Source organism: Oncorhynchus keta, chromosome 12 (assembly GCF_023373465.1).
Source record: "Oncorhynchus keta strain PuntledgeMale-10-30-2019 chromosome 12, Oket_V2, whole genome shotgun sequence".
NCBI classification, from domain to species: domain Eukaryota; kingdom Metazoa; phylum Chordata; class Actinopteri; order Salmoniformes; family Salmonidae; genus Oncorhynchus; species Oncorhynchus keta.
In genome coordinates this window covers 56,904,895-56,931,800 of record NC_068432.1, presented here as the reverse complement: position 1 = coordinate 56,931,800, position 26,906 = coordinate 56,904,895, and the positions used below count along the sequence as shown (strand labels likewise).

At 48.8% G+C, this 26,906-nt stretch overlaps 1 protein-coding gene across 1 annotated transcript in view; it reads right to left on the bottom strand.

Annotated features, from left to right (window-relative positions):
- The window catches only part of LOC118377518 (ephrin type-A receptor 5-like), a 225,241-nt gene that overhangs the window by 27,764 nt on the left and 170,571 nt on the right, over positions 1-26,906 (bottom strand). The window contains 1 exon segment of the mRNA XM_052458753.1: positions 24,347-24,556. Coding sequence (XP_052314713.1) covers positions 24,347-24,556 — 210 coding nt within the window.

Genomic DNA, 26,906 nt, shown 5'->3' with positions numbered 1-26,906 from the left:
ACTTTTAAAGAATGTTAAAGAACAACCAGGCATCTTCTTCCTGAAGTGTTTTGACAGTAATGAGGGGAGTGTTTGACCACGGACTCATCACACCAGGCATGATGATTTTGGTTGAAGTCCAGATGGCAAGTTGGTCTGGATGATATCTAAGAGGGCTATATTTGTTCTTAGTTTCTAAAAATTTTTGAGATTGTGGCATTTGCTCATTTAAGATGGCGGGGTGTAAGCACTTTTAAGGTCACTTTTAAAGAACGAACTCAGGCATCTTCTTCTTCACATATGGTGTTTTGACAGCTAATGATGGGGTCTTTGACCACGGACTCTTCTGGAAATGTGGATTTTGAAAAATAGAAGCAATGTTTGGGCACAGACCTGATAGTATGACAGTACTCTGCAGGTTATCTCTGCAGATCTCTGCAGGTTGTCTGGATGACATCTGCAGGTTGTCTCCAGGTTATCTCTGTAGGTTATTTGCAGGTTATACCTGCAGGTTTCTTAAAGGTTATCTCTGAGGTTATCTGAGGAATTTTCTTGCAGGTTATCTCTGTAGGTTATCTCTGCAGGTTATCTCTGCAGGTTGTCTCTGCAGGTTGTCTCTGCAGGTTGTCTCTGCAGGTTATCTCTGCAGGTTACCTAACAGAACGAGGTTACTCTGAGGACAGATGCAGGTTATCTCTCACATATGGTGTCCAGGTTGTCTCAGCAGGGGGTCTCTGCAGGTCTATAACAGGTTATCGGCAACAGTTATCTCTGCAGGACTTGCTTCTGGTTAAATGTGGTTATTTTGAAAAATAGTTATCTTGAGGTTGTTTGCAGGCACAGACCTGGATAGTATGACAGTACTCTGCAGGTTATCTCTGCAGGTTATCTCTGCAGGTTATCTCTGCAGGTTATCTCTGCAGTAGATTGCAACTCCGCCCCCTTTGGAAGTTCTATTTTGTCGGAAGATGTTATAGGTAGGGATGGAAATTTCAGGATTTTTGGTGGCATTCCTAAGAGCTTCAGAATACCTCTGTGGAGATGGGAGAACCTTCCAGAAGGACAACCATCTCTGCAGCACTCCACCAATCAATCTTTTATGGTAGAGTGGCCAGACAGTGTAGCCATTCCTCAGTAAAAGTCACATGACAGCCCAGTTGGAGTTTACCAAAAGGCACCTAAAGGACTCTCAGAGCATGAAAAATAAGACTATGTTTGTATTGGAAGTAGTATGAGTTGATATTATTCATTGTTTAGCTAGCTAGCTACATGTCTAAACGAAAGACTCCACTACGCCAGATGATGTGTCTGGGGGTGATTATGGCCCTCTATTGTATTTAATGAATATGTGTCTAGACAATAGTGACCCATCCACTTAGTTAGATATGGCTAGGTGCGGCAGGGTAGCCTAGTGGTTTGATTATTGGACTAGTAACCGAAAGGTTGCAAGTTCAAAACCCTGAGCTGACAAGGTACAAATCTGTTGTTCTGCCCCTGAACAGGCAGTTAACCCACTGTTCCTAGGCCTTCATTGAAAATATAAGAATTTGTTCTTAACTGACTTGCCTAGTTAAATAAAGGTTATACATTTTTTAAAGGGTGTGGTTATAGCATTTCATTCACATGACCAATCAATTTAGACCAGTATGTCTGGGTAAGAATCATCTAATAATTTAAAATAATTTTATCTGGACACTCTGTTTTTGATATTGCTACAATGAAAACATGCCAGTTTCACTGTAGTGTTTACACCTTCTGTATCCTGTGTATGGAACAGGAACACCTTCTGTATCCTGTCTGCAACAGGAACACCTTCTGTATCCTGTCTGCAACAGGAACACCTTCTGTATCCTGTGTCTGAAACAGGAACACCTTCTGTATCCTGTGTATGTGACAGGAACACCTTCTGTATCCTGTGTATGTGACAGGAACACCTTCTGTATCCTGTGTCTGTGACAGGAACACCTTCTGTATCCTGTCTGCAACAGGAACACCTTCTGTATCCTGTCTGCAACAGGAACAGGTTTGGAGAGCCCATGGCATACAGAGTACTGGAACAGGAACACCTTCTGTATCCTGTGTCTGCAACAGGAACACCTTCTGTATCCTGTCTGCAACAGGAACACCTTCTGTATCCTGTGTATGTGACAGGAACACCTTCTGTATCCTGTGTATAGAACAGGAACACCTTCTGTATCCTGTGTCTGTGACAGGAACACCTTCTGTAACCTGTGTCTGTGACAGGAACACCTTCTGTATCCTGTGTCTGTGACAGGAACACCTTCTGTATCCTGTGTCTGTGACAGGAACACCTTCTGTAACCTGTGTCTGCGACAGGAACACCTTCTGTATCCTGTGTATAGAACAGGAACACCTTCTGTATCCTGTGTATAGAACAGGAACACCTTCTGTATCCTGTGTCTGCAACAGGAACACCTTCTGTATCCTGTGTCTGTGACAGGAACACCTTCTGTATCCTGTGTCTGCAACAGGAACACCTTCTGTATCCTGTGTCTGTGACAGGAACACCTTCTGTATCCTGTGTATAGAACAGGAACACCTTCTGTATCCTGTGTCTGCAACAGGAACACCTTCTGTATCCTGTGTCTGCAACAGGAACACCTTCTGTATCCTGTGTATAGAACAGGAACACCTCCTGTATCCTGTGTATAGAACAGGAACACCTCCTGTATCCTGTGTATAGAACAGGAACACCTCCTGTATCCTGTGTATAGAACAGGAACACCTTCTGTATCCTGTGTATGAACAGGAACACCTTCTGTATCCTGTGTATAGAACAGGAACACCTCCTGTATCCTGTGTACAGGAACACCTTCTGTATCCTGTGTCTGAACAGGAACACCTTCTGTATCCTGTGTATGAACAGGAACACCTTCTGTATCCTGTGTCTGAACAGGAACACCTTCTGTATCCTGTGTATAGAACAGGAACACCTTCTGTATCCTGTGTCTAGAACAGGAACACCTTCTGTATCCTGTGTATAGAACAGGAACACCTTCTGTATCCTGTGTATAGAACAGGAACACCTTCTGTATCCTGTGTCTGTGACAGGAACACCTTCTGTATCCTGTGTCTGTGACAGGAACACCTCCTGTATCCTGTATATGGAACAGGAACACCTTCTGTATCCTGTGTATGTGACAGGAACACCTTCTGTATCCTGTGTATAGAACAGGAACACCTCCTGTATCCTGTGTATGTGACAGGAACACCTCCTGTATCCTGTGTATGTGACAGGAACACCTCCTGTATCCTGTATATGGAACAGGAACACCTTCTGTATCCTGTGTATGTGACAGGAACACCTCCTGTATCCTGTGTATAGAACAGGAACACCTCCTGTATCCTGTGTACTAGAACAGGAACACCTCCTGTATCCTGTGTATGTGACAGGAACACCTGGAGAGCCCTGTATCCTGTGTACTGGAACAGGAACACCTCCTGTATCCTGTGTATGTGACAGGAACACCTCCTGTATCCTGTGTAGTACTGGAACAGGAACACCTTCTGTATCCTGTGTATGTGACAGGAACACCTTCTGTATCCTGTGTATAGAACAGGAACACCTTCTGTATCCTGTGTCTGTGACAGGAACACCTTCTGTATCCATAGTACAGTCTGGAACAGGAACACCTTCTGTATCCATAGTGTCTGTGACAGGAACACCTTCTGTATCCTGTGAGTATGGAACAGGAACACCTCCTGTATCCTGTATGTCTTCAACAGGAACACCTTCTGTAACCTGTCTGCAACAGGAACACCTTCTGTATCCAAAGTGTTAGAACAGGAACACCTCCTGTATCCTGTGTATAGAACAGGAACACCTCCTGTATCCTGTGTATAGAACAGGAACACCTCAGATTAGGATATAGGCCTGTCAGTATAGAACAGGAACACCTTCTGTATCCAAAGTCAGATTAGAACAGGAAACCTCCTGTAGGATCCTGTCAGTATAGAACAGGAACACCTCCTGTATCCTGTGTATAGAACAGGAACACCTCCAGGATCCTGTGTATCAGAACAGGAACAGGCCAAAGTATCCTGGTATAGAACAGGAACACCTCCTGTATCCTGTGTCAGAACAGGAACACCTCCTGTATCCTGTGTATAGAACAGGAACACCTCCTGATATCCTGTCAGTAGGAACAGGAACACCTCCTGTATCCAAAGTGTAGGATATAGGCCAAACAGGAACACCTCCTGTATCCAGATTGTATAGAACAGGAACACCTCCTGTATCCTGTGTATGTGACAGGAACACCTCCTGTATCCTGTGTATGTGACAGGAACACCTCCAGTATCCTGTATATGGAACAGGAACACCTCCTGTATCCTGTGTATGTGACAAATAAACTTAGATTTAATTTGATATAGTGTGTGTTTACCAGAGACGGTAATGTGAAGAACAACATGACCTGCACCAAAGTCAGATTAGGATACAGACCAAAGTCAGATTAGGATATAGGCCAAAGTCAGATTAGGATATAGGCCAAAGTCAGATTAGGGTATAGGCCAAAGTCAGATTAGGATATAGGCCAAAGTCAGATTAGGATATAGGCCAAAGTCAGATTAGGATACAGGCCAAAGTCAGATTAGGATATAGGCCAAAGTCAGATTAGGATATAGGCCAAAGTCAGATTAGGATATAGGCCAAAGTCAGATTAGGATATAGGCCAAAGTCAGATTAGGATATAGGCCAAAGTCAGATTAGGATATAGGCCAAAGTCAGATTAGGATACAGGCCAAAGTCAGATTAGGATATAGGCCAAAGTCAGATTAGGATATAGGCCAAAGTCAGATTAGGATATAGGCCAAAGTCAGATTAGGATATAGGCCAAAGTCAGATTAGGATATAGGCCAAGGACTAGATTTACCCAGAGTTTTTCCTTACTGTAACTTTTACCACTTCTGGTCTTGAAATCTTTGGTTGTTTACTACACTGTCTTATTCTGTTTATATCCTCACATGTGAATCCTTAAAGAGATGGATGGGGCTTAAGACTGTGTGAGCGATGCTGAATGGGTTTAGACAAAGAGGAGCTCTCCAGTAGGTGGAGAGGGACAAAAATAGGGACCATTTCTCAAGGACCATTTCTCAAATAAGGACCATTTCTCAAAAGTGAGTTTACAAGTTGATCAACTTTCAAAGCAGAATTACGTTCCCATTGTTCCTCAACTGTAGTGTATAATATACCATTATGTAGCTCTGAGTCTGTTGTTTTATCAAACGTAAAAAACACCATTTCAAATGTTGCTACATTCGGTCACATATGTTTCACATACCAATAAAGCCCTTTGAATTGAATTGAGAGAGAGGGAGAAGGCATCTAAGTAAAAGAGAGAGAGGGAGAGAGGGAGAGGGCATTGTCATGCCTTGGTCTTAGTATTTTGTGTTTTCTTTATTTATTTGGTCAGGCCAGGGTGTGACATGGGTTATTGTGGTGTGTTTTTTGTCTTGGGGTTTTGTGGGGTGTCTACGTAGTCTATGGCTGCCTGAGGCGGTTCTCAATCAGAGTCAGGTGATTATCGTTCTCTCTGATTGGGAGCCATATTTAGGCAGCCATATTCTGTGAGTGTTTCGTGGGTGATTGTTCCTGTCTTTGTGTTTGCACCAGATAGGGCTGTTTCGGTTTTCGTTATTTTTATAGTTTCTGTATGTATAGGTTTTTCTTCATTAAAATATCATGAATCATCATCACGCTGCATTTTGGTCCGATCCTTGTTCTACCTCTTCGTCAGAGGAGGAGATAGAAGAGAGCTGTTACAGGCATCTAACTAAAAGAGAGAGAGAGGGAGAAGGTGTCTAACTAAAAGAGAAGGAGAGAGGGAGAAGGCATCTAACTAAAAGAGAGGGAGAGAGGGAGAAGGTGTCTAACTAAAAGAGAAGGAGAGAGGGAGAAGGCATCTAACTAAAAGAGAGCGAGAGAGGGAGAAGGTGTCTAACTAAAAGAGAGCGAGAGAGGGAGAAGGCATCTAACTAAAAGAGAGCGAGAGAGGGAGAAGGTGTCTAACTAAAAGAGAGCGAGAGAGGGAGAAGGTGTCTAACTAAAAGAGAGGGAGGGAGAAGGCGCCTAGCTAAAAGAGAGAGGGAGAAGGTGTCTAACTAAAAGAGAGAGAGGGAGAAGGCGCCTAGCTAAAAGAGAGAGAGGGAGAGAGAGGGAGAAGGCGTCTAGCTAAAAGAGAGAGAGGGAGAGAGAGGGAGAAGGCGTCTAGCTAAAAGAGAGAGAGGGAGAGAGAGGGAGAATGAGTCTAACTAAACGAGAGGGAGAAGGTGTCTAACTAAAAGAGAGAGAGGGAGAAGGCGCCTAGCTAAAAGAGAGAGAGGGAGAGAGAGGGAGAAGGCGTCTAGCTAAAAGAGAGAGAGGGAGAGAGAGGGAGAATGAGTCTAACTAAAAGAGAGAGGGAGAGAGAGGGAGAAGGCGTCTAGCTAAAAGAGAGAGAGGGAGAGAGAGGGAGAATGAGTCTAACTAAAAGAGAGAGGGAGAGAGAGGGAGAAGGCGTCTAGATAAAAGAGAGAGAGGGAGAATGAGTCTAACTAAAAGAGAGAGGGAGAGAGAGGGAGAATGAGTCTAACTAAAAGAGAGAGAGGGAGAATGAGTCTAACTAAAAGAGAGAGAGGGAGAGAGGGAGAATGAGTCTAGCTAAAAGAGAGAGGGAGAGAGGGAGAATGAGTCTAGCTAAAAGAGAGAGAGGGCGTCTAGCTAAAAGAGAGAGAAGGAGAGAGGGAGAATGAGTCTAACTAAAAGAGAGAGAGGGAGAGAGAGAGAGAGGGAGAATGAGTCTAACTAAAAGAGAGAGAGGGAGAATGAGTCTAGCTAAAAGAGAGAGAGAGAGAGGGCGTTTAGCTAAAAGAGAGAGAGGGAGAATGAGTCTAACTAAAAGAGAGAGAGAGGGCGTCTAGCTAGAAGAGAGAGAAGGAGAGAGGGAGAATGAGTCTAACTAAAAGAGAGAGAGGGAGAGAGAGAGAGAGGGAGAATGAGTCTAGCTAAAAGAGAGAGAGGGAGAATGAGTCTAACTAAAAGAGAGAGAGGGAGAGAGGGAGAATGAGTCTAGCTAAAAGAGAGAGAGGGAGAATGAGTCTAGCTAAAAGAGAGAAAGGGAGAGAGGGAGAGAGGGAGAGAGGGAGAATGAGTCTAGCTAAAAGAGAGAGAGGGAGAATGAGTCTAACTAAAAGAGAGAGAGGGAGAGAGGGAGAATGAGTCTAGCTAAAAGAGAGAGAGGGAGAATGAGTCTAGCTAAAAGAGAGAGAGGGAGAGAGGGAGAGAGGGAGAATGAGTCTAGCTAAAAGAGAGAGAGGGAGAATGAGTCTAACTAAAAGAGAGAGAGGGAGAGAGGGAGAATGAGTCTAGCTAAAAGAGAGAGAGGGAGAATGAGTCTAGCTAAAAGAGAGAGAGGGAGAGAGGGAGAGAGGGAGAGAGGGAGAATGAGTCTAGCTAAAAGAGAGAGAGGGAGAGAGGGAGAATGAGTCTAGCTAAAAGAGAGAGAGGGAGAACGAGTCTAGCTAAAAGAGAGAGAGGGAGAATGAGTCTAGCTGAAAGAGAGAGAGGGAGAATGAGTCTAACTAAAAGAGAGAGAGGGAGAATGAGTCTAACAGAGACCAGAGAGATAGATAAGAGGGAGAGAGTCTAGCAGAGATCAGAGAGATAGATAAGAGGGAGAATGAGTCTAGCAGAGACCAGAGAGATAGATAAGAGGGAGAGTCTAGCAGAGACCAGAGAGATAGATAAGAGGGAGAGAGTCTAGCAGAGACCAGAGAGATAGATAAGAGGGAGAGAGTCTAGCAGAGATAGATAAGAGGGAGAGAGACCAGAGAGATAGATAAGAGGGAGAGAGTCTAGCAGAGATAGATAAGAGGGAGAGAGACCAGAGAGATAGATAAGACGGAGAGAGATCAGAGAGATAGATAAGAGGGAGAGAGACCAGAGAGATAGATAAGAGGGAGAGAGTTTAGCAGAGATCAGAGAGATAGATAAGAGGGAGAGAGTCTAGCAGAGATAGATAAGAGGGAGAGAGACCAGAGAGATAGATAAGACGGAGAGAGATCAGAGAGATAGATAAGAGGGAGAGAGTCTAGCAGAGATAGATAAGAGGGAGAGAGTCTAGCAGAGACCAGAGAGATAGATAAGAGGGAGAGAGATCAGAGAGACAGATAAGAGGGAGAGAGTCTAGCAGAGACCAGAGAGATATATAAGAGGGAGAGAGATCAGAGAGATAGATAAGAGGGAGATAGTCTAGCAGAGACCAGAGGGATAGATAAGAGGGAGAGAGATCAGAGAGATAGATAAGAGAGAGTCAGCAGAGATACAGATAAGAGGGAGAGAGATCAGAGAGATAGATAAGAGGGAGTCTAGCAGAGACCAGAGGGATAGATAAGAGGGAGAGAGATCAGAGAGATAGATAAGAGGGAGAGAGTCTAGCAGAGACCAGAGGGACAGATAAGAGGGAGAGAGATCAGAGAGATAGATAAGAGGGAGATAGTCTAGCAGAGACCAGAGGGATAGATAAGAGGGAGAGAGATCAGAGAGATAGATAAGAGGGAGAGAGTCTAGCAGAGACCAGAGGGACAGATAAGAGGGAGAGAGATCAGAGAGATAGATAAGAGGGAGAGAGTCTAGCAGAGACCAGAGAGATAGATAAGAGGGAGAGAGTCTAGCAGAGACCAGAGGGATAGATAAGAGGGAGAGAGATCAGAGAGATAGATAAGAGGGAGAGAGTCTAGCAGAGACCAGAGGGACAGATAAGAGGGAGAGATCAGAGAGATAGATAAGAGGGAGAAGTCTAGCAGAGACCAGAGGGATAGATAAGAGGGAGAGAGATCAGAGATAGATAAGAGGAGAGAGAGAGACCAGAGGGAGATAGATAAGATCAGAGAGATAGATAAGAGGGAGAGAGTCTAGCAGAGACCAGAGGGATAGATAAGAGGGAGAGAGATCAGAGAGATAGATAAGAGGGAGAGAGTCTAGCAGAGACCAGAGGGACAGATAAGAGGGAGAGAGATCAGAGAGATAGATAAGAGGGAGAGAGTCTAGCAGAGACCAGAGGGACAGATAAGAGGGAGAGAGATCAGAGAGATAGATAAGAGGGAGATAGTCTAGCAGAGACCAGAGGGAAATCCTCATGAAGGTGTTAAATAAAACATCACATAACTTGTGTTCCCTCAGAGACCCAGGCAGCAGCTCAGACAGATTAATGATGGAGCAGAAAGAGTGATCTGAGGCTGGGATGGGTAGAGCTGTCAGTGAGGAGGAGGAGGAGGAGGCGGAGAGCGGGATGAAAAGGAGAGGAGGCATCCTCTGTGAGATAAACATGACTGAGAGCTGCACCTCCTTGAGGGACCCTCTCTGGCACCTCTTCTTTCCTTTCGTCTCTGGCACCTCTCCTCCTCTCTGGCTCCTCTCCTCTCCTCTCCTCTCCTCTCCCCTCCCTCTCCCCTCCTCTCCTCTCCTCTCCTCTCCTCTCCTCTCCTCTCCTCTCCTCTCCCCTCCCTCCCTCCTCTCCTCTCCTCTCCTCTCCTCTCCCCTCTCCTCTCCTCTCCTCTCCTCTCCCCTCCCCTCCTCTCCTCTCCTCTCCTCTCCTCTCCTCTCCCTCCATACTGTAGAGCCATACTTGTCAATACTACGCCCTGTACATTGGCACTAAAAGCTGTTTAATATCTGTGGTAGATTTGTGGGTTATTTGAAGGTAATTTATTCTTCAATAAATACTAAATTGTGGATGTGTATATGCCAGCCTGAGTCAGAATTCTGTTTCTCAGAGACAGTCATGTGATGTGGCTCCAGTGTTCCAAATGACCTTTGACCTCTGGGTGTTTCTCTACAGCCCCCCTTTTCTCTCTCTCCCTCTCTGCTCTCTTCCCCCTCTTTCTTTCTATTTCTTCCTCTAGCATATCTACCTACATCCCTTCTAGCTCTTTCTCTATCCCTCACTCTCTCTCATTCTCTTTCTCTCTCTCCATCCCCAGCACTCTGTCTCTCTCTCTCTCCATCCCCAGCACTCTGTCTCTCTCTCTCCATCCCCATCACTCTGTCTCTCTCACTCCATCCCCATCACTCGGTCTCTCTCTCATCCCCATCACTCTGTCTCTCTCTCTCTCCATCCCCAGCACTCTGTCTCTCTCTCTCCATCCCCATAAATCTGTCTCTCTCTCTCCATCCCCAGCACTCTGTCTCTCTCTCTCTCCATCCCCATCACTCTGTCTCTCTCTCTCTCTCCATCCCCAGCACTCTGTCTCTCTCTCTCCATCCCCATAAATCTGTCTCTCTCTCTCCATCCCCAGCACTCTGTCTCTCTCTCCATCCCCATCACTCTGTCTCTCTCTCTCCATCCCCATAAATATGTCTCTCTCTCTCCATCCCCAGCATCTCTCCATCCCCAGCACTCTGTCTCTCTCTCTCTCTCCATCCCCATCTCTGTCTCTCTCTCTCTCCATCCCCATAAATCTGTCTCTCTCTCCATCCCCAGCACTCTGTCTCTCTCTCTCTCTCTCTCCCTCCCCATCACTCTGTCTCTCTCTCTCCATCCCCATCACTCTCTCTCTCTCTCTCCATCCCCAGCACTCTGTCTCTCTCTCTCCATCCCTATCACTCTGTCTCTCTCTCTCTCCATCCCCATCACTCTGTCTCTCTCTCTCTCCATCCCCATAAATCCTCCATCCCCAGCACTCTGTCTCTCTCTCTCTCTCTCTCTCCATCCCCAGCACTCTGTCATCCCCATCACTCTGTCTCTCTCTCTCCATCCCCATCACTCTGTCTCTCTCTCTCTCTCCATCCCCATCACTCTGTCTCTCTCTCTCTCCATCCCCTCTGTCTCTCTCTCTCCATCCCCAGCACTCTGTCTCTCTCTCTCTCTCCATCCCCATAAATCTGTCTCTCTCTCTCCATCCCCAGCACTCTGTCTCTCTCTCTCCATCCCCATCACTCTGTCTCTCTCTCTCCCTCCCCATCACTCTGTCTCTCTCTCTCTCCATCCCCATCACTCTGTCTCTCTCTCTCTCCCTCCCCATAAATCTGTCTCTCTCTCTCCATCCCCATCACTCTGTCTCTCTCTCTCTCCATCCCCATAAATCTGTCTCTCTCTCTCCATCCCCAGCACTCTGTCTCTCTCTCTCTCTCTCTCCATCCCCATCCTCCATCCCCATCACTCTCTCTCTCTCTCCATCCCCATCACTCATCTCTCTCCATCCCCATCACTCTGTCTCTCTCTCCATCCCCATCACTCTGTCTCTCTCTCTCTCTCTCTCTCTCCATCCCCATCACTCTGTCTCTCTCTCTCTCCATCCCCAGCACTCTCTCTCTCTCTCCATCCCCATAAATCTGTCTCTCTCTCTCCATCCCCAGCACTCTGTCTCTCTCTCTCCATCCCCATCACTCTGTCTCCCTCTCTCTCTCCATCCCCAGCACCCTGTCTCTCTCTCTCCATCCCCATCTCTGTCTCTCCTCTCTCTCCAGCACTCTGTCTCTCTCTCTCTCCATCCCCAGCACCTGTCTCTCTCTCTCCATCCCCATCACTCTGTCTCTCTCTCTCTCCATCCCCATCACTCTGTCTCTCTCTATCCCCATCACTCTCTCTCTCTCCTCTCTCCCTCCCCAGCACTCTGTCTCTCTCTCTCTCTCCATCCCCATCACTCTGTCTCTCTCTCTCCATCCCCATAAATCTGTCTCTCTCTCTCCATCCCCAGCACTCTGTCTCTCTCTCTCCATCCCCAGCACTCTGTCTCTCTCTCTCTCCATCCCCATCACTCTGTCTCTCTCTCTCTCTCCATCCCCAGCACTCTGTCTCTCTCTCTCCATCCCCAGCACTCTGTCTCTCTCTCTCTCTCCATCCCCATAAATCTGTCTCTCTCTCTCCATCCCCAGCACTCTGTCTCTCTCTCTCCATCCCCAGCACTCTGTCTCTCTCTCTCTCTCCATCCCCATCACTCTGTCTCTCTCTCTCTCCATCCCCAGCACTCTGTCTCTCTCTCTCCATCCCCATAAATCTGTCTCTCTCTCTCCATCCCCAGCACTCTGTCTCTCTCTCTCCATCCCCATCACTCTGTCTCTCTCTCTCTCCATCCCCAGCACTCTGTCTCTCTCTCTCTCTCCATCCCTATCACTCTGTCTCTCTCTCTCTCCATCCCCAGCACTCTGTCTCTCTCTCTCCATCCCCATCACTCTGTCTCTCTCTCTCCATCCCCATCACTCTCTCTCTCTCATCCCCATCACTCTGTCTCTCTCTCTCTCCATCCCCAGCACTCTGTCTCTCTCTCTCCATCCCCATCCCCATCCCCAGCACTCTGTCTCTCTCTCTCTCTCCATCCCCATCACTCTGTCTCTCTCTCTCTCCATCCCCAGCACTCTGTCTCTCTCTCTCCATCCCCATAAATCTGTCTCTCTCTCTCCATCCCCAGCACTCTGTCTCTCTCTCTCCATCCCCATCACTCTGTCTCTCTCTCTCCATCCCCATAAATATGTCTCTCTCTCTCCATCCCCAGCACTCTGTCTCTCTCTCTCCATCCCCAGCACTCTGTCTCTCTCTCCCTCTCCATCCCCATCACTCTGTCTCTCTCTCTCTCTCCATCCCAGCATCTCTCTCTCATCCCTATCACTCTCTCTCTCTCCATCCCCATCACTCTGTCTCTCTCTCTCCATCCCCATAAATCTGTCTCTCTCTCTCTCTCCATCCCCAGCACTCTGTCTCTCTCTCTCTCCATCCCTATCACTCTGTCTCTCTCTCTCTCCATCCCCATCACTCTGTCTCTCTCTCTCTCCATCCCCATAAATCTGTCTCTCTCTCTCTCCATCCCCAGCACTCTGTCTCTCTCTCTCTCTCTCTCCATCCCCAGCACTCTGTCTCTCTCTCTCCATCCCCATCACTCTGTCTCTCTCTCTCCATCCCCATCACTCTGTCTCTCTCTCTCTCCATCCCCATCACTCTGTCTCTCTCTCTCTCCATCCCCATAAATCTGTCTCTCTCTCTCCATCCCCAGCACTCTGTCTCTCTCTCTCTCTCCATCCCCATAAATCTGTCTCTCTCTCTCCATCCCCAGCACTCTGTCTCTCTCTCCATCCCCATCACTCTGTCTCTCTCTCTCCATCCCCATCACTCTGTCTCTCTCTCTCTCCATCCCCATAAATCTGTCTCTCTCTCTCCATCCCCATCACTCTGTCTCTCTCTCTCTCCATCCCCATAAATCTGTCTCTCTCTCTCCATCCCCAGCACTCTGTCTCTCTCTCTCTCTCTCTCCATCCCCATCACTCTGTCTCTCTCTCTCCATCCCCATCACTCTGTCTCTGTATCTCTCTCTCCATCCCCATCACTCTGTCTCTCTCTCCATCCCCATCACTCTGTCTCTCTCTCTCCATCCCCATCACTCTGTCTCTCTCTCTCTCCATCCCCAGCACTCTGTCTCTCTCTCTCCATCCCCATAAATCTGTCTCTCTCTCTCCATCCCCAGCACTCTGTCTCTCTCTCTCCATCCCCATCACTCTGTCTCCCTCTCTCTCTCCATCCCCAGCACCCTGTCTCTCTCTCTCCATCCCCATCACTCTGTCTCTCTCTCTCTCCAGCACTCTGTCTCTCTCTCTCTCCATCCCCAGCACCCTGTCTCTCTCTCTCCATCCCCATCACTCTGTCTCTCTCTCTCTCCATCCCCATCACTCTGTCTCTCTCTCTCTCTCTATCCCCATCACTCTCTCTCTCTCTCTCCATCCCCAGCACTCTGTCTCTCTCTCTCCATCCCCATCACTCTGTCTCTCTCTCTCCATCCCCATAAATCTGTCTCTCTCTCTCCATCCCCAGCACTCTGTCTCTCTCTCTCCATCCCCAGCACTCTGTCTCTCTCTCTCTCTCCATCCCCATCACTCTGTCTCTCTCTCTCTCTCCATCCCCAGCACTCTGTCTCTCTCTCTCTCTCCATCCCCAGCACTCTGTCTCTCTCTCTCTCTCCATCCCCATAAATCTGTCTCTCTCTCTCCATCCCCAGCACTCTGTCTCTCTCTCTCCATCCCCAGCACTCTGTCTCTCTCTCTCTCCATCCCCATCACTCTGTCTCTCTCTCTCTCCATCCCCAGCACTCTGTCTCTCTCTCTCCATCCCCATAAATCTGTCTCTCTCTCTCCATCCCCAGCACTCTGTCTCTCTCTCTCCATCCCCATCACTCTGTCTCTCTCTCTCTCTCCATCCCCATAAATCTGTCTCTCTCTCTCCATCCCCATCACTCTGTCTCTCTCTCTCTCTCCATCCCCATAAATCTGTCTCTCTCTCTCCATCCCCAGCACTCTGTCTCTCTCTCTCTCTCCATCCCCATCACTCTGTCTCTCTCTCTCTCCATCCCCATCTCCATCCCCATCACTCTGTCTCTCTCTCTCCATCCCCATCACTCTGTCTCTCTCTCTCCATCCCCATCACTCGGTCTCTCTCTCATCCCCATCACTCTGTCTCTCTCTCTCTCCATCCCCACTCTGTCTCTCTCTCTCCATCCCCATAAATCTGTCATCCCCAGCACTCTGTCTCTCTCTCTCTCTCCATCCCCATCACTCTGTCTCTCTCTCTCCATCCCCCATCCATCCCCTCTGTCTCTCTCTCTCCATCCCCCACTCTGTCTCTCTCTCTCCATCCCCATCACTCTGTCTCTCTCTCTCCATCCCCATAAATATGTCTCTCTCTCTCCATCCCCAGCACTCTGTCTCTCTCTCTCCATCCCCAGCACTCTGTCTCTCTCTCTCTCTCCATCCCCATCACTCTGTCTCTCTCTCTCTCTCCATCCCCAGCACTCTGTCTCTCTCTCTCTCTCCATCCCTATCACTCTGTCTCTCTCTCTCTCCATCCCCATCACTCTGTCTCTCTCTCTCTCCATCCCCATAAATCTGTCTCTCTCTCTCTCTCCATCCCCAGCACTCTGTCTCTCTCTCTCTCCATCCCTATCACTCTGTCTCTCTCTCTCTCCATCCCCATCACTCTGTCTCTCTCTCTCTCCATCCCCATAAATCTGTCTCTCTCTCTCCATCCCTAGCACTCTGTCTCTCTCTCTCTCTCTCCATCCCCAGCACTCTGTCTCTCTCTCTCCATCCCCATCACTCTGTCTCTCTCTCTCCATCCCCATCACTCTGTCTCTCTCCATCCCCCATCCCCATCCCCATAAATCTGTCTCTCTCTCTCCATCCCCAGCACTCTGTCTCTCTCTCTCTCTCCATCCCCATAAATCTGTCTCTCTCTCTCCATCCCCAGCACTCTGTCTCTCTCTCCATCCCCATCACTCTGTCTCTCTCTCTCTCTCCATCCCCATAAATCTGTCTCTCTCTCTCCATCCCCATCACTCTGTCTCTCTCTCTCTCCATCCCCATAAATCTGTCTCTCTCTCTCCATCCCCAGCACTCTGTCTCTCTCTCTCCATCCCCATCACTCTGTCTCTCTCTCTCCATCCCCATCACTCTGTCTCTCTGTCTCTCTCTCTCTCCATCCCCATCACTCTGTCTCTCTCTCCATCCCCTGTCTCTCTCTCTCTCCATCCCCAGCACTCTGTCTCTCTCCATCCCCATCACCCCATCCCCAGCACTCTGTCTCTCATCATAAATCTCTCTCCATCCCCAGCACCCTGTCTCTCTCTCTCCATCCCCATCACTCTGTCTCTCTCTCTCTCCTCCCCTGTCTCTCTCTCTCCATCCCCATCTGTCTCTCCAGCACTCTCTCTCCATCCCCAGCACCCTGTCTCTCTCTCTCCATCCCCATCACTCTGTCTCTCTTCTCTCCATCCCCATCACTCTGTCTCTCTCTCTCTCCATCCCCATCACTCTGTCTCTCTCTCTCTCCATCCCCATCACTCTGTCTCTCTCTCTCTCTCCATCCCCATCACTCTGTCTCTCTCTCTCCATCCCCATAAATCTGTCTCTCTCTCTCCATCCCCAGCACTCTGTCTCTCTCTCTCCTCCATCCCCAGCACTCTGTCTATCTCTCTCTCTCCATCCCCAGCACTCTGTCTCTCTCTCTCCATCCCCATCCCCAGCAATCTGTCTCTCTCTCTCTCCATCCCCAGCACTCTGTCTCTCTCTCTCTCTCCATCCCCAGCACTCTGTCTCTCTCTCTCTCCATCCCCAGCACTCTGTCTCTCTCTCTCTCTCCATCCCCAGCACTCTGTCTCTCTCTCCATCCCCATCACTCTGTCTCTCTCTCTCTCTCCATCCCCATCTGTCTCTCTCTCTCCATCACCACTCTGTCTCTCTCTCTCTCCTCCCCATCCCCCAGCACTCTGTCTCTCTCTCTCTCTCCATCCCCATCACTCTGTCTCTCTCTCTCTCCATCCCCAGCACTCTGTCTCTCTCTCTCCATCCCCATCACTCTGTCTCTCTCTCCATCCCCTCACTCTGTCTCTCTCTCCATCCCCAGTCTCTCTCTCATCCCCATCACTCTGTCTCTCTCTCTCTCCATCCCCAGCACTCTGTCTCTCTCTCTCCATCCCCATAAATCTGTCTCTCTCCATCCCCAGCACTCTGTCTCTCTCTCTCTCCATCCCCATCCTCCATCCCCAGCACTCTGTCTCTCTCTCTCCATCCCCATAAATCTGTCTCTCTCTCTCCATCCCCAGCACTCTGTCTCTCTCTCTCCATCCCCCACTCTGTCTCTCTCTCTCCATCCCCTGTCTCTCTCTCTCCATCCCCAGCATCCCCATCCCCAGCACTCTGTCTCTCTCTCTCCATCCCCATCACTCTGTCTCTCTCTCTCTCTCCATCCCCAGCACTCTGTCTCTCTCTCTCTCCATCCCTATCACTCTGTCTCTCTCTCTCTCCATCCCCATCACTCTGTCTCTCTCTCTCTCTCCATCCCCATAAACTCTCTCTCTCTCTCCATCCCCAGCACTCTGTCTCTCTCTCTCTCATCCATCCCTGTCTCTCTCTCTCTCCATCCCCTCACTCTGTCTCTCTCTCCATCCCCATCCCCATCACTCTGTCTCTCTCTCTCTCCATCCCCAGCACTCTGTCTCTCTCTCTCCATCCCCATCACTCTGTCTCTCTCTCTCCATCCCCATCACTCTGTCTCTCTCTCTCTCCATCCCCATCACTCTGTCTCTCTCTCTCTCCATCCCCATCTCTCCATCCCCAGCACTCTGTCTCTCTCTCTCTCCATCCCCATCCCCAGCACTCTGTCTCTCTCTCTCCATCCCCCTCTGTCTCTCTCTCTCCATCCCCATCACTCTTCTCTCTCTCTCTCCATCCCCATAAATCTGTCTCTCTCTCTCCATCCCCATCACTCTGTCTCTCTCTCTCTCCATCCCCAGCACTCTGTCTCTCTCTCTCCATCCCCATCCTCTGTCTCTCTCTCCATCCCCTCACTCTGTCTCTCTCTCCATCCCATCACTCTGTATCTCTCTCTCCATCCCCATCACTCTGTCTCTCTCTCCATCCCCATCACTCTGTCTCTCTCTCATCTCTCTCTCCATCCCCATCACTCTGTCTCTCTCTCTCTCCATCCCCAGCACTCTGTCTCTCTCTCTCCATCCCCATAAATCTGTCTCTCTCTCTCCATCCCCAGCACTCTGTCTCTCTCTCTCCATCCCCATCACTCTGTCTCTCTCTCTCTCCATCCCCAGCACCCTGTCTCTCTCTCTCTCCATCCCCATCACTCTGTCTCTCTCTCTCTCCAGCACTCTGTCTCTCTCTCTCTCCATCCCCCATCCCCATCCCCATCACTCTGTCTCTCTCTCTCCATCCCCATCACTCTGTCTCTCTCTCTCTCTCCATCCCCACTCTGCACTCTGTCTCTCTCTCTCCCATAAATCTGTCTCTCTCTCTCCATCCCCCATCATCACTCTGTCTCTCTCTCTCTCTCCATCCCCAGCACTCTGTCTCTCTCTCTCTCCATCCCCAGCACTCTGTCTCTCTCTCTCTCTCCATCCCCATAAATCTGTCTCTCTCTCTCCATCCCCAGCACTCTGTCTCTCTCTCTCCATCTCTCTCTCCATCCCCATCACTCTGTCTCTCTCTCTCTCCATCCCCAGCACTCTGTCTCTCTCTCTCCATCCCCATAAATCTGTCTCTCTCTCTCCATCCCCAGCACTCTGTCTCTCTCTCCATCCCCATCCTCTGTCTCTCTCTCTCTCTCCTCCCCATAAATCTGTCTCTCTCTCCATCCCCATCACTCTGTCTCTCTCTCTCCATCCCCATAAATCTGTCTCTCTCTCATCCATCCCCATCCACTCTGTCTCTCTCTCTCCATCCCCCACTCTGTCTCTCTCTCTCTCTCCATCCCCAGCACTCTGTCTCTCTCTCTCCATCCCCATCACTCTGTCTCTCTCTCCATCCCCATAAATCTGTCTCTCTCTCTCCATCCCCAGCACTCTGTCTCTCTCTCTCTCTCCATCCCCAGCACTCTGTCTCTCTCTCCATCCCCATCACTCTGTCTCTCTCTCTCCATCCCCAGCACTCTGTCTCTGTCTCTCTCTCTCCATCCCCATCACTCTGTCTCTCTCTCTCTCCATCCCCATCACTCTGTCTCTCTCTCCATCCCCATCACTCTGTATCTCTCTCTCCATCCCCATCACTCTGTCTCTCTCTCCATCCCCATCACTCTCTCTCTCTCTCTCTCCATCCCCACTCTGTCTCTCTCTCTCTCCATCCCCATCACTCTGTCTCTCTCTCTCTCTCCATCCCCATCACTCTGTCTCTCTCTCTCCATGTCTGTCTCTCTCTCTCCATCCCCATCACTCTGTCTCTCTCTCTCTCCATCCCCATCACTCTGTCTCTCTCTCTCTCCATCCCCATCACTCTGTCTCTCTCTCTCTCCATCCCCAGCACTCTGTCTCTCTCTCCATCCCCCATCCATCCCCATCACTCTGTCTCTCTCTCTGTCTCTCTCTCTCTCTCCATCCCCATCACCATCACTCTGTCTCTCTCTCTCGATCCCCAGCATCCATCCCCATCACTCTGTCTCTCTCTCTCCAGCACTCTGTCTCTCTCTCTCTCCATCCCCAGCACTCTGTCTCTCTCTCCATCCCCATCACTCTGTCTCTCTCTCTCTCCATCCCCATCACTCTGTCTCTCTCTCTCTCCATCCCCATCACTCTGTCTCTCTCTCTCCATCCCCATCACTCTGTCTCTCTCTCTCTCCATCCCCAGCACTCTGTCTCTCTCTCTCCATCCCCATCACTCTGTCTCTCTCTCTCATCCCCTCTGTCTCTCTCTCTCCATCCCCAGCACTCTGTCTCTCTCTCTCTCTCCATCCCCATCACTCTGTCTCTCTCTCCATCCCCATCACTCTGTCTGTCTCTCTCTCCATCCCCAGCTCTCTCCATCCCCAGCACTCTGTCTCTCTCTCTCCATCCCCCACTCTGTCTCTCTCTGTCTCTCTCTCTCTCTCTCTCTCCATCCCCATCACTCTGTCTCTCTCTCTCCATCCCCATCACTCTGTCTCTCTCTCTCCATCCCCACTCTGTCTCTCTCTCTCTCCATCCCCATCACTCTGTCTCTCTCTCTCTCTCCATCCCCAGCACTCTGTCTCTCTCTCTCCATCCCCATCACTCTGTCTCTCTCTCTCCATCCCCATCACTCTGTCTCTCTCTCTCATCCCCATAAATCTCCATCCCCAGCACTCTGTCTCTCTCTCCATCCCCAGCACTCTGTCTCTCTCTCTCCATCCCCATCACTCTGTCTCTCTCTCTCTCCATCCCCATCACTCTGTCTCTCCATCTCTCTCTCTCCATCCCCATCACTCTGCTCTCTCCATCCCCATAAATCTGTCTCTCTCTCTCCATCCCCAGCACTCTGTCTCTCTCTCTCCATCCCCATCACTCTGTCTCTCTCTCCATCCCCATCACTCTCTCTCCATCCCCACACTCTGTATCTCTCTCTCCATCCCCATCACTCTGTCTCTCTCTCCATCCCCATCACTCTCTCTCTCTCTCTCCATCCCCATCACTCTGTCTCTCTCTCTCTCCACCCCCATCACTCTGTCTCTCTCTCTCTCCATCCCCAGCACTCTGTCTCTCTCTCTCCATCCCCATAAATCTGTCTCTCTCTCTCCATCCCCAGCACTCTGTCTCTCTCTCTCCATCCCCATAACTCTGTCTCCCTCTCTCTCTCCATCCCCAGCACTCTGTCTCTCTCTCTCTCTCCATCCCCATCACTCTGTCTCTCTCTCTCTCCATCCCCATCACTCTCTCTCTCTCTCCCTCTCTCCATCCCCAGCACTCTGTCTCTCTCTCTCCAGCACTCTGTCTCTCTCTCTCCATCCCCAGCACTCTGTCTCTCTCTCCATCCCCATCACTCTGTCTCTCTCTCTCTCCAGCACTCTGTCTCTCTCCCAGCACTCCATCCCCTGTCACTCTGTCTCTCTCTCCATCCCCAGCACTCTGTCTCTCTCTCTCTCCATCCCCAGCACTCTGTCTCTCTCTCTCCATCCCCAGCACTCTGTCTCTCTCTCCAGCACTCTGCACTCTCTCCATCCCCAGCACTCTGTCTCTCTCTCCATCCCCATCACTCTGTCTCTCTCTCTCCAGCACTCTGTCTCTCTCTCTCCCAGCACCCCTGTCTCTCTCTCTCCATCCCCATCACTCTGTCTCTCCAGCACTCTGTCTCTCTCTCTCTCCATCCCCATCACTCTGTCTCTCTCTCCATCCCCATCACTCTGTCTCTCTCTCTCTCCATCCCCAGCACTCTGTCTCTCTCTCCATCCCCATCTCTGTCTCTCTCTCTCCAGCACTCTGTCTCTCTCTCCTCCCCAGCACTCTGTCTCTCTCTCTCCATCTCCTCTCTCTCCAGCATCCCTCTCCATCCCCATCACTCTGTCTCTCTCTCCATCCCTGTCTCTCTCTCTGTCTCTCTCTCTCCCTCTCTCTCCATCCCCATCACACTGTCTCTCTCTCCATCCCCATCACACTGTCTCTCTCTCTCTCCAGCACTCTGTCTCTCTCTCTCTCCATCACTCTGTCTCTCTCTCTCTCCATCCCCAGCACCCTGTCTCTCCATCCTCTTTATTTCTCGCTCTCTCCCCTGTCAGACACATTCAATACCACTTCTCTGTTTCTCCTGTTCTTAATAGGTCTCCATCTCCTCTCTTAGCCAATCCCATCCTGGCGACTAAGACACTAAGACACTCACTCCTCTGTTAGCCATTCCCCTCCTGGCTACTAAGACACTCCTCTCTTAGCCATGCCCCTCCTGGCTACTAAGACACTCCTCTCTTAGCCATGCCCCTCCTGGCTACTAAGACATTACACATTTCACCTCCATTTTCTGGATAACACTAACAGTCAGTGGCCCCGTAATATAATTGACGGATAAAGACAGCCTATATTCTCTGGTTCCTGGGTCTTACAGTCTGGTGACTGTAAAGGAATACATTGGTAATATGGAATAAATATCTGATAAGTAGAGTAGCTTGTAGTCTGTGACATTAAAAAGGAGTACTTTGTTCTAATGATGGACAGCAACCATCCACTAGCTTAATGAATCCAACCATCCACTAGCTCAATGAATCCAACCATCCACTAGCTCAATGAATCCAACTATCCACTAGCTCAATGAATCCAACTATCCACTAGCTCAATGAATCCAACTATCCACTAGCTCAATGAATCCAACTATCCACTAGCTCAATAAATCCAACTATCCACTAGCTCAATGAATCCAACTAACCACTAGCTCAATGAATCCAACTATCCACTAGCTCAATGAATCCAACTATCCACTAGCTCAATGAATCCAACTATCCACTAGCTCAATGAATCCAACTATCCACTAGCTCAATGAATCCAACTATCCACTAGCTCAATGAATCCAACTATCCACTAGCTCAATGAATCCAACTATCCACTAGCTCAATGAATCCAACTATCCACTAGCTCAATGAATCCAACTATCCACTAGCTCAATAAATCCTACCATCCACTAGCTCAATAAATCCAACCATCCACTAGCTCAATAAATCCAACTATCCACTAGCTCAATGAATCCAACCATCCACTAGCTCAATAAATCCAACCATCCACTAGCTCAATAAATCCAACCATCCACTAGCTCAATAAATCCAACCATCCACTAGCTCAATAAATCCTACCATCCACTAGCTCAATAAATCCTACCATCCACTAGCTCAATAAATCCTACCATCCACTAGCTCAATAAATCCAACCATCCACTAGCTCAATAAATCCAACCATCCACTAGCTCAATAAATCCAACCATCCACTAGCTCAATAAATTCAACCATTTACTAGCTCAATACATTCTACCATCCATTAGCTTATTAAATCCAACCATCCACTAGCTCAATAAATCCAACCATCCACTAGCTCAATAAATCCTACCATCCACTAGCTCAATAAATCCTACCATCCACTAGCTCAATAAACCATCCACTAGCTCAATAAATCCTACCATCCACTAGCTCAATAAATCCTACCATCCACTAGCTCAATAAATCCAACCATCCACTAGCTCAATAAATCCTACCATCCACTAGCTCAATAAATCCAACCATCCACTAGCTCAATAAATCCTACCATCCACTAGCTCAATAAATCCAACCATCCACTAGCTCAATAAATCCTACCATTGGTGGCAATTTGAGCTCAATAAAGCCATCCATTAGCTTATTAAATCCTGGTTAGCTCATCTCCCTATCCACTAGTCTCCAACCATCCACTAGCTCAATAAATGACATCACTTCCCACCATCCACTAGCCAATAGCTCCACACGCTCAATAAGGCGGACCATCCACTAGCTCAATAAATCCAACCATCCACTAGCTCAATACATCCTACCATCCACTGCTCAATAAATCCACCATCCACTAGGCTCAATTTACCATCCCTAGCTAGAATAACTCCAACCATCTACAGCTCATTCTAACCAGATGCTCAATAAATTTTAGGATGGAGACATTTACTAGTGTACATTCTACCATCCATTAGCTTATTTCTATCACCCACTAGCTCAATACATCCAACTATCCATGTAGATATGTCCTGCTCTATAGACTACCATCCACTACGTCAATAAATCCTGGCCATCCCTGGAGATTGTACCATCCATGCTCAATGGCTGTCCTGGATGCAGTGTCCATGAGCTCAGAACCTGCACAATCTGGGCTCAATAAATCCACCATCCACGAGCTCAATAAATCCAACCATCCACAAGCTCAATAAAACCATTGGTGGCAATTGAAAGAAGACTTACATCCTGCTACTCATCTCCCACTGCCTCCATGACATCAGCCACATGGAGAGCCGTAGCTAACACTCAGAGGCGGAGGTACACACACGCTGCCTCAGAGCAGTCCCGGATAGATTTTAGAGACAGCATATCTAACACAGATGGTTATTTTGATGGAGAATGACACAGGCACTGTTCTCAGACAGAGCAAGAAGAGATATGTCCTGGAGACTAACACTGACTCCAGACAGCTAGCTAACTGGATGCAGTGTCAGTGACAGAACCTGCACAATCTGGGCAGCACAGCGCAATTATCAGGTATAGAAAGCAAAATGGAGAAAGCTAGCTAACACTGCTACACACACACTGCCTCAGAAAGCCAAGTAGAGACAGCTAGCTAACACTGCTACACACACACTGCCTCAGACAGCCAAGTAGAGACAGCTAGCTAACACTGCTACACACACACTGCCTCAGACAGCCAAGTAGAGACAGCTAGCTAACACTGACTCAGACAGCTAGCTAACACTGCTACACACACACCGACTCAGACAGCCAAGTAGAGACAGCTAGCTAACACTGCTACACACACACTGCCTCAGACAGCTAACTAACACTGCTACATACACACACTGCCGCAGACAGCCAAGTAGAAACAGCAAGCTAATACTGCTACATACACACTGCCTCAGACAGCTAACTAACACTGCTACACACACACTGCCTCAGACAGCCATGTAGAGACAGCTAGCTAACACTGCTACACACACGCACACTCAGAGCTCTCACATATGAGCCTCAGACCTCACAGAGAACTGTGAGCATGCCATGCTTCACGTGCACGCTCCCTCCTCCAACCCTGTCACTATCCTTCACTTGCACTCTCTCCCTGTCAAGCCCCCCGCCCCCTACCGGGTGTCCCTCTATGTAGTGGTCAATTGGAATCAGTAGAGCTAGAAGAGACGATGGACACAGAAACAAAGAGACACACAAACAGGCAGACACAGAGACAGACAGGCAGACACAGAGACAGACACAGAGACAGACAGGAAGACACAGAGACAGACAGGCAGAGACAGGAGAATCATGGCTGTGCTGCTGCAGAGGGCCAACTAATAACAAGTCATGTTGGGGATGAGTGTGTGAGTCATTGTGTGAGAGGAAGACAGACAGGCAGACACAGACAGACAGGCAGACAGACACGCAGACATACAGACACTTACCCTGGTCGTATATGCAGCCTCGGCATCATCCTCCAGGACTCTGGACAGGCCAAAGTCAGACACCTTACACACCAGGTTGCTGTTGACCAGGATGTTACGCGCCGCCAGGTCCCGGTGCACATATCCAATGTCACACAGGTAGCGCATGCCTGACGCCATACCACGCAGCATACCAACCAGCTGGATCACTGTGAACTGGCCATCGTTCTTCTACAGGAACAAGAGGGAGGAAAAGCTCAGAGTACATCCCTGACACCCCATTCCCTTTATAATGCACTACCTTTAACCAGAGGACACCCCATTCTCATTATAACACACCAGGGACACCCCATTCCCATTATAACACACCAGGGACACACCATTCCCATTATAATGCACTACCTTTGACCAGGGACACCCCATTCCCATTATAACACACCAGGGACACCCCATTCCCATTATAATGCACTACCTTTGACCAGGGACACCCCATTCCCATTATAATGCACTACCTTTGACCAGGGACACCCCATTCCCATTATAACACACCAGGGACACCCCATTCCCATTATAATGCACTACCTTTGACCAGGGACACCCCATTCCCATTATAATGCACTACCTTTGACCAGAGGACACCCCATTCCCTTTATAATGCACTACCTTTGACCAGGGACACCCCATTCCCTTTATAATGCACTACCTTTGACCAGGGACACCCCATTCCCATTATAAACTACTTTGACCAGGGACACCCCATTCCCTTTATAATGCACTACCTTTGACCAGGGACACCCCATTCCAATTATAACACTACACCAGGGACACCCCATTCCCATTATAATGCACTACCTTTGACCAGGGACACCCCATTCCCTTTATAATGCACTACCTTTGACCAGGGACACCCCATTCCAATTATAACACTACCTTTGACCAGGGACACCCCATTCCCTTTATAATGCACTACCTTTGACCAGGGACACCCCATTCCCTTTATAATGCACTACCTTTGACCAGAGGACACCCCATTCCCATTATAATGCACTACCTTTGACCAGGGACACCCCATTCCCTTTATAATGCACTACCTTTGACCAGGGACACCCCATTCCATTATAATAATTATAATGCCACTACCTTTGACCAGGGACACCCCATTCCACATTATACAACACCAGGGACACCCCATTCCCATTATAATGCACTACCTTTGACCAGGGACACCCCATTCCCTTTATAACACACCAGGGACACCCCATTCTCATTATAACACACCAGGGACACCCCATTCCCATTATAATGCACTACCTTTGACCAGGGACACCCCATTCCCATTATAATGCACTACCTTTGACCAGGGACACCCCATTTCATTATAACACACCAGGGACACCCCATTTATAACACACCAGGGACACCCCATTCCCATTATAACACTACCTTTGAGGGACACCCCATTCCCATTATAAACTACCTTTGACCAGGGACACCCCATTCCATTTATAACTACCTTTGACCAGAGGACAACCCATTCTCATTATAACACACCAGGGACACCCCATTCCCATTATAACACACCAGGGACACCCCATTCCCATTATAATGCACTACCTTTGACCAGGGACACCCCATTCCCATTATAATGCACTACCTTTGACCAGGGACACCCCATTCCCATTATAATGCACTACCTTTGACCAGGGACACCCCATTTACATTTAAGTCATTTAGCAGACGCTCTTATCCAGAGCAACTTATGCACTACCTTTGACCAGGGACACCCCATTCCCATTATAATGCACTACCTTTGACCAGGGACACCCCATTCCCATTATAATGCACTACCTTTGACCAGGGACACCCCATTCCCATTATAACACACCAGGGACACCCCATTCCCTTTATAATGCACTACCTTTGACCAGGGACCCTCCATTCCCATTATAATGCACTACCTTTGACCAGGGACATCCCATTCCCATTATAAGACACCAGGGACACCCCATTCCCTTTATAATGCACTACCTTTGACCAGAGGACACCCCATTCTCATTATAACACACCAGGGACACCCCATTCTCATTATAACACACCAGGGACACCCCGTTCCCTTTATAATGCACTACCTTTGACCAGGGACACCCCATTCCCTTTATAATGCACTACCTTTGACCAGAGGACACCCCATTCTCATTATAACACACCAGGGACACCCCATTCCCATTATAACACACCAGGGACACCCCGTTCCCATTATAATGCACTACCTTTGATCAGAGGACACCCCATTCTCATTATAACACACCAGGGACACCCCATTCCCATTATAACACACCAGGGACACCCCATTCCCATTATACTGCACTACCTTTGACCAGGGACACCCCATTCCCTTTATAATGCACTACCTTTGACCAGGGACACCCCATTCCCATTATAAGGCACTACCTTTGACCAGGGACACCCCATTCCCATTATAATGCACTACCTTTGACCAGGGACACCCCATTCCCTTTATAATGCACTACCTTTGACCAGGGACACCCCATTCCCATTATAATGCACTACCTTTGACCAG